The 7,958-nt window shown below is 40.7% G+C and overlaps 1 protein-coding gene across 10 annotated transcripts in view; it reads right to left on the bottom strand.

Annotated features, from left to right (window-relative positions):
• The window catches only part of TAF2 (TATA-box binding protein associated factor 2), a 136,293-nt gene extending 128,846 nt beyond the window's left edge, over positions 1–7,447 (bottom strand). For all 10 annotated transcript variants that reach the window (XR_016235916.1, XR_007918706.3, XR_007918709.3 and 7 more), the window contains exons 1-3: positions 7,097–7,447; positions 6,709–6,762; positions 1,508–1,668 (exon numbers count right to left, since the gene is read on the bottom strand). Coding sequence is in view for 4 of the 10 variants with exons in the window: in XM_051844012.3 (XP_051699972.1) it covers positions 1,508–1,668; positions 6,709–6,762; positions 7,097–7,180 (299 nt within the window). In the remaining 6 variants the exon portion in view is untranslated. The remainder of the gene's footprint in view (positions 1–1,507; positions 1,669–6,708; positions 6,763–7,096) is intronic.
• Positions 7,448–7,958: the final 511 nt, after the last annotated feature.

A 7,958-nucleotide genomic window follows, 5' to 3' on the forward strand; every position in this document is an offset into this window, starting at 1 on the left:
GGCTGCAGCACACTGGCAGCGGCGGCCATTGGAGGGTGAACGAACGGCAAAAGGAAGACCTTTCTCTCTGTCTCTCTCTCTCTCACTGTCCACTCTGCCTGTCAAAAAAAAAAAAAAAAAAAAAAAGAGTGAATCTTAGTGGAGAATGGCACTGGGAATGGGAGAGGGAAGACCAGGTATGGTGAGAAGAATCACTATATTCCTGAAGTTGTACCTATGAAATGCATGAAGTTTATATTCCTTAAATAAAAGATTTCTTTAGGAAAAATTAAAAAATAATAAAATTTTTTAAAAGTTCCCAGGAGACACTTATACTGCTTATTTGGGAACACAATTTGAGAGCCGCTACAATATTACACAGCTAGATGAGTTAAAATTCTGTCTTAACTAAAAAGAGTTTATAATCGAGTTTTGGCATCTTACCTCAAAAAACTGAGAATCACAAAAATTTCAACCCAGTGCTATCAAAACCTTGAAAAGTCAAGTTCCCTCAAATATAGTTGATAGTATTCAGAGTATTAAAAATCTCAATGGGACACAATTAGGTAAAATAGTAAAAGCCCCAAGAATAGTAAATAAGCCTATTTACTATTAATTCAAAAGGGAAATAAACCTTTTCATTGCCAAAATAGTCACAAAACACTATTTAAAACTGCAAAAGCTGGAAACTATGCAAATGTCAAACAACTGGAGAATAATCATATAAACTATAATATACTGAGTAAACAGAATATAACCTGACCATAAAAGTAAGTGATTCCTTCATGTATTCATATTCATATACACACACTCACACATGTACACATGAAATAATGGAAATATTATATAGAAAAAAATACAACATAAAATTCATCACAGTAAGTTTACGGATAAGAATAGGAAGTAAACCTCAATAGGTGTAATCTTATTTAAGGTGAATGGATATTTTAGACAAAACATTTTTATAAGATATTTTAAAGCAGTCAAAATACGTTATGAACCTTTTAAAGTAGTTTCTGATCTGCAGGTTATGGTGACCAGCTGATTCATCAAAAACTACTTTTGGAGGCTGGCATTGTGGTGCAGAAGGTTAAGCAGCCGTCTACAATGCTGACATCCCATATAAATGCTCGTTCACTTCCCGGCTGCTCCACTTCCAATCCATGTTCCTGCTAATGTGCCTGGGAAAGCAATAGTAAATGGCCCACACGTTTGAGTACCTATCACTTATGTGGGAGACCTAGTGGAATTCAGGGCTCCTGGCTTTGGCCTGGTTCAGCCCTGGCCATTGTAGTCATATGGGGAGTAAACCAACAGATAGAATATCTCTGTCTGTCCATCTTTCTCTGAAGTCTGCCTCTCAAATAACATAAATAAATCTTTAAAAAGAAAAAGAAAGGAAATTACTTCCAATATTTATGAATAGTTCAAAAAAATCAAAGGCAGGAAAGTAATTGAAAAAATCTACTTTATATTGCCAGAATCACTTGTTAGAAATACTGATTTTTAAATAAAATATATAACTTACTGTTTTGATTCATTGTGACAAACTTCCAAGGTTGGATCATTATAAATAAAAGCAGCTTCCAAATCGTTGACCCTTACTCGATATATTCTACACTGTTTACTGTTCAACTTGATTCTGTTCAAGTTTGTGACTGTAGGAAATATAGTCAGTTCCACAAATCCCTGTAAAGACAAAGAACATCTTCATTAGAAATATTGGTGTGTTTTAGAACATATCCTTCCTGTTAACCACTTTTGGCCATTTACAGGATTTCATATAGCATGTAAGAGCAGGGACAGTACAGTATCATAATTAAATTTATGTGTTCTGGAGATAAGACTTGTAATTACATTCCAGCTCTACCACCTAGTATTGTATGGTATCAGGGTAGTTACTCTAGTACTCTGTGCCTCAGTTTCTTCACGTGTAAAATACTCACAACCTTTTAGGGTTTTTATGACAATTGAGCAATTTACTACCCAGAAGAAGACACTTAAAATCATAGCTGGAATCCAGTGTATGGGTAATAAATATTTTTGATAGACTTTCTACTATTTTATTTGTGTTCTGCTATTCACACTATCTTCTAAGCCTATTCATTAATGTTTATGGAAGTCTCCAACATCCACTGAGTAAACAGGCAGATGGAAGAGACTCTCTTTCTCTCCCCAACCCGCGTAACTCTGCCTTTCAAATAAACCTTAAGAAAGAAAAAAAAAAAACAAAAAAAAACAAGAAGTTCCAAATCTCTATCTCCCTCCCACCATTTTTTAACTGCACATACATAGCCACTCACTGTTCAGCTCTATTTAATAGGCCAAAAGCACATGAAATGTATCATTTTCTAATGTGACCTACAACTCTTTCCCTCAACCCCCTCCTTCTCATTGCACTCACACACAGAAAATAAAATAACCATCTACCCAATCACTCAAATTGAACATATTAAGTGCTTACTTAATGTTTACTGAATGATACAGGAGAAAAACATTTAATTGAGAAAATTTAAATTAAAATTTATAAAGTACATAAAAAGAAATTTAGAAGTAGATGCTATACAAGAATACATATATACGGGACATAAAGAACCATGATAGAGTTGACATAAAGTATTCTCAGATGCCAGGAGAAAGGGAATGAAGTACTACTCAAATGATCTAGAACAGGGTTTTTCAACTTTGGCACCACTGACATCTTGGGCTGGAATGTTTCTGTCACGAGGGCTGTCCTGGACACTGCAAGATGTTTAGCAGTATCCCAGGCCTCTACAAGAAATACCAAGGACACCAAAGATGTGACAACCAAATATGTCTCCTAGTGTGGCCAAGCATACCGTTAAGGGGAAAAATCATTCCCAGCTAAGAAACAATAGATTAACAGGTAAAACTATTTTGAATCCCTTGGACTTTCTTCTGAATCTTTCATTCTTTTACTGGGACCTTGTGTCATCTCTTAAGTCTTTTCTGCACTTCCAGTAAGTGAATACGTGACTGTTAAGTGAATTAACCAGTCCTTCAATGCTAGCTCTTTCCTCCCCTTTACTATGCTCCAGCCAGTATTTCTGCCACTACTCCCAATCCCCCTCACACTTGGATATCAAAAACACCCACTTCCTTTGACCTAAGTCCTTTTCTTTTTGTCTCCTTCCCTCTGCTTCTTTGCTTCCACTTTTCTTTAACCTACTAACTGGCTCCTCTCCATTACCCCCACTGAATTTGTATCCACCAAGGTCATCAATGATCTTTAAATTATGAAAACCACCAACCTTTTGAGTTCTCATACTATTTTCTCTTTCTTCAGTACTTGATAATACTGATGACACCCTTCTACTTGAAATATTTCTTCTACTGATACTCTCTCTTTTTTAAAGATTTATTTTACTTATTTGAAAGACAGAGTTAGAGAGAGAGATGACAGAGATAGATCTTTCATTCACTGGTTCACTTCCCAAATGGCTGCAATGGCCAGGACTGGGTCAGGCCTAAGCCAGGAGCCATGCGCTTCATCTGGATCTCCGATGTGGGTACGTGGGCCCAAGTGCTCCGGCCACCTTCCACTGCTTTCCCAGGCACATTAGCAGGGAGCTGGATCGGAAGCAGAGCAGCCAGGACTTGAACTGGTCCCCATAAGGAATGCCAGCACTGCTGGGAGTGGCTTAAACTGCTACGTCACAACATCAGCCCCTCTTCCATTCTCTCTCTCTAAATACATATAAAGATTTATTTTATTGAAAGGCAGAGTGACTGAGGAGACAGGAAAGACAGAGAAAGACATCTTCTATCCACTGGCTCACTCCCCAGACGGCCTCAATGGCCAGGGCTAGACCAAGCTGAATCCAGGAGCTTGCAGCTCCAATTCAGGTCTCCCACGTGAGTGGAAGGGGCCCAAGCACTTAGGCCATCTTCTGCTCTTTCCCAGACATATTAGCAGGGAACAGGATCAGAAGCGGAGTAGCCCGGACAGGACACAGTGCTCTGATATAGGATGCCATCACTGCAAGCAGCAGCCTAACCCTCTGTGCCACAGTGCCAGGCCCCCAATACATACTTTCTTATTTGACATGTTCTAGGCATTACAGTAATGACTGAAACACACACACACAAAAAAACTCTTTTATTCTAAAACTTAAAACAAATGAATAAGGACAATTTCTAAAGAAACAATTAGTTAGGAATAAAACAAAATATATCAATGTGATAGTGTTCAAGAGAGTAATTTAGATTGTGTAGACCCAGAGGGTAATGCTGGGACTGAAACCAGAATGATATGAAGACCTGGTTAGGGAAAGTGTTCCAGAGGTGACAATAAGGACAAAAACAAGTACAGAATTTCTTGCTTCATAGCACACCAATGATTCCTACTTCTGTCTTTCAGACCCCTCTTTCTCAGTCATCACTGTGCCATTTCCCCTTCTTCAATACCTGTACGTGTTCAACAGAATTTTATCATTGGTCTTGTGTTTCTTTTCTATTTAGATAGTACCAAGAGATCACACCTGTCTCTGAAGCTTAACACATAAATCCATATTCCCCTCCAGGCACCTCTATCTTCACTCTGAACTACTTTTATCTACTCATTTTGAAAGTATTTATTTAACACCATTCTGGATGGGGATAGTGGATCAAAGGAAACACAGAAAATCAGTGCTTTTATAAAGCTTACACAGTAGGCAAGAAAACAGATAATGAATGATTCCAAAACAGTGTAACATCAATATATCCAAACACTACATAATATCATGAAATCCAAAAATACTTTACCATAGTCCACCACATATTCCAGTCCTGGCCTATTCCTCTAATCTCTCCCCCTCTTTCTTCTAGTAATACAAGCCTTCTGAGTGTTTCAAGACAGACTAGCACATTTTTACCCCAAGGGGAACAATTAGTCTTATAGGATCAGTCATGTAGGGATAAATAAAGCAAGCTAGGATTTTAGAGAGTAACAGAGGAAACAATCATTTTAAAGTGCCTAGTCCAAAAAAAAAAGGCTTCTCTGAACAAATGGCATCTCAACAATGATCTGAATGAAAAAAACAGAAAGTCTTTGGGGCCGGTGCTGTGCCTCACTTGGTTAATCCTCCGCCTGTGGTGCCGGCATCCCATATGGGTGCCAGGTTCTAGTCCCGGTTGCTCCTCTTCCAGTCCAGCTCTCTGCTGTGGCCTGGGAGTGCACTGGAGGATGGCACAGGTGCTTGGGCCCTGCACCTGCATGGGAGACCAGGAGGAAGCACCTGGCTCCTGGCTTTGAATCGGCGCAGCTCCAGCCATTGCGGCCATTTGGGAGTGAACCAACGGAAGGAGGACCTTTCTCCCTGTCTCTCTCTCTCTCTCTGTCTAGAACTCTACCTGTCAAATAAAGAAAAAAAAAGAAAGAAAGAAAAGAAAGTCTTCTAGTTAAAGGAAGTCCAAGCCCAAAAATCTTGCAACAGGAATGAGTTTAAGTATGTTCAAGGAATAGCCAGAAGGCCAGTACAGCTAGTGAAGAGAAGAAAAGAGTAGAAGGCTCAAAGGAGTAGTCCAAGGCCACATTTTTTAGGGTCCTGTGGGTCATGGTAAAAAATTTTGGATTTTAGTATGATGTCTACCTGAATGTCTTGATAGATCTCAAAATCAAAATGTTAAAACCAAACAATCATATACCTCAATTCTCTCAGCCTTAAAGGGAACATCACCTGTGTTTTAATTAGACCTCAAATGTTCTATCTAAAACCTCGTGACAAAGCAATACCACTTAATCCAGGTCAACTAAGAATTAAAAAATGAAAGTGGGGGCTAGTGCTGTGGCATAGCAGGTAAAGTCACCGTCTGCACTGCCGGCATCCCGTATGAGTGCTGGTTTGAGACCCAGCTGCTGCTCTACTTCCAATCAGCTCTCTGCTACAGCCTGGAAAAGCAGTAGAGGATGGCCCACATCCTTGGGCCCCTGCATCCGTGTGGGAGACACAGAAGAGGCTCCTGGCTTCAGACCAGCCCAGCTCCGGCCATTGCAGCAATTTGGGGAGTGAATCAGCAGATGGAAGATCTCTCTCTGTGGCCCTGCCTTTCAAATAAATAAATAAATCTTAAAAAAAAAAAAATGTGGCCGCTTAGTAGCCAAGTCAATTAGTGAACATACTAAACTTATTTGTGAGAAAAATCTGACTGTGCACTTAGTCATGTTTCATGCACAATTCTAAAAACATCCGGTTATATAGGCTTTCATATTCCACAACAAAGTTAAAGAAATAAAATTCTAATCAAGAAAAAGCAACGAAAGAAAAGAGGAGACTTGAGGAAAAACAAGAGTAACAGCAGGACCACAGCACTTGGAATTACACACACCTGAATTCTTAGTCATACTTATTCTTGAAACACAATTATCTGGAAGAATATTAGAGTTTCTATAGAAGATTGGTTTCAGAACCCCCACAGATACCAAAAACTAGAGGCTCAAATCTTTTACTTTATGCATTATTCATATATAACCCATACATGTCCTTGTATATACTTTAAATCATTTAAACATGCAGTTATTACACAGAATGCAATGTAAATGGTATCAACATAGCTGCTATTCTGTTTCGGTTAGGGACCAATGACAAGAAAAATGTCTGCATATTCAGTACAAAGGCAATTTTTCTTTTCTGAATGTTTCTGAGCAGTATTTGGGTGAATCCATGGATACGGCTGTGCTGTGAGATGAACCTGTTACTCTTTACCAACTGCTGAGAATAAACTTACCACAACGGATTTTCTCTGGAAGTTTATGTTGTTGATGCAGACGACCTGATGGGTTGTATATGGAAAAAAAATAAAAATAGAAGGATAGTTTCAATTACTAAACGAACAGCCTAACTGTACCCAAGTGTAAGTAGGGACTATGTTCACTTTAAAACCTTACAAGGAGGGATTCTTGCTTGTCTTAAATCAAGCAACAGCCACAAAAATAAATTTACTTAGGAAAAAAAAAGTTCAGAACTTTAAGAGTTGTCGCCCTACAAACACCATCTGCACCACAGCGAGTGGTTTCTAGCTCTCCACCGACTCCCCGCCCACCAAGCTCAGTTTCAAGCAATCAAAAAATATAACGAAAACAAGAGCAAAAAAAGGGCAGATAAACAAATACTTATAATTTATACGGCCTTGGGCTTTCAAAACCCTTGTCTCCTTTCTTCCTGTTCATTCTGGTGGGCTCTAAACCAGTCGGCGGCATGAAGCGGTCCCGCGGAGCTGGACTTCCCGGCTTCACTGGGGGCTGCGAGGCATTCCAGGTCCCGGGGACCCGGCGCTTCCCAACCCCTCACGGTCCCCAAAGTCACGCCCCGCGGCCGGATCGCCGCCGCCTCGAACGGCTCCTTAGCTCCGGCTCCGGCCGGCCAGCCGCCGCGGAACTTCAGTCACACGGAGGCTCTACTCCGCAACTGCTCCAAGCGCCTAGCCACCGACATCTTGCCTGTCACCTCTGACCTCCGGCGTCACCGGAAGTGCAGGGCGTCGGAGGCCGCAGCCAGGAAATCCGTCTGTGGGCGGGGCTTGCGCGACAGAACTGTCAGTGCAGTCGCGTGTGTGCTCTAGGAATGGGATCTGTTAAAGTCTGCCACGCGGACAAGACACCTAGTGGGGGAGGCGAGAGGGGACGCGGAATTTTAGACTAGAGCTCTAGCGCAAGCTTCCTGAGGAAAATGGAGGACAAGGTTTGCGACGAGCCAGGTAGACGGGATCCCGGCGAGGGGCCGGCTGCTAACAGTGAACCTCCCGAAAGGAGGGGCGTTCTGTGCAAACAGGTGCGATAACCTCACTAGCTCAGCGATTTAAGCTGTAAAATGGGTGATTAGACCCCAGGCAGTCTGTCAAGCCTCCGAATTCGCACTAGCCTATTTTTAAAGTATTTCTATTTTAAAAGTATTTATTTATAGTGGACATTGTATAACTTTTTCTAACACAGCCACATCAATGCAGAAAAATTTATTGGAAGACAATTTTTTGAGGTC

The sequence above is a fragment of the Oryctolagus cuniculus genome, chromosome 6 (assembly GCF_051225735.1).
Source record: "Oryctolagus cuniculus isolate XC-2025 breed Fujian yellow rabbit chromosome 6, ASM5122573v1, whole genome shotgun sequence".
Lineage (NCBI taxonomy): Eukaryota > Metazoa > Chordata > Mammalia > Lagomorpha > Leporidae > Oryctolagus > Oryctolagus cuniculus.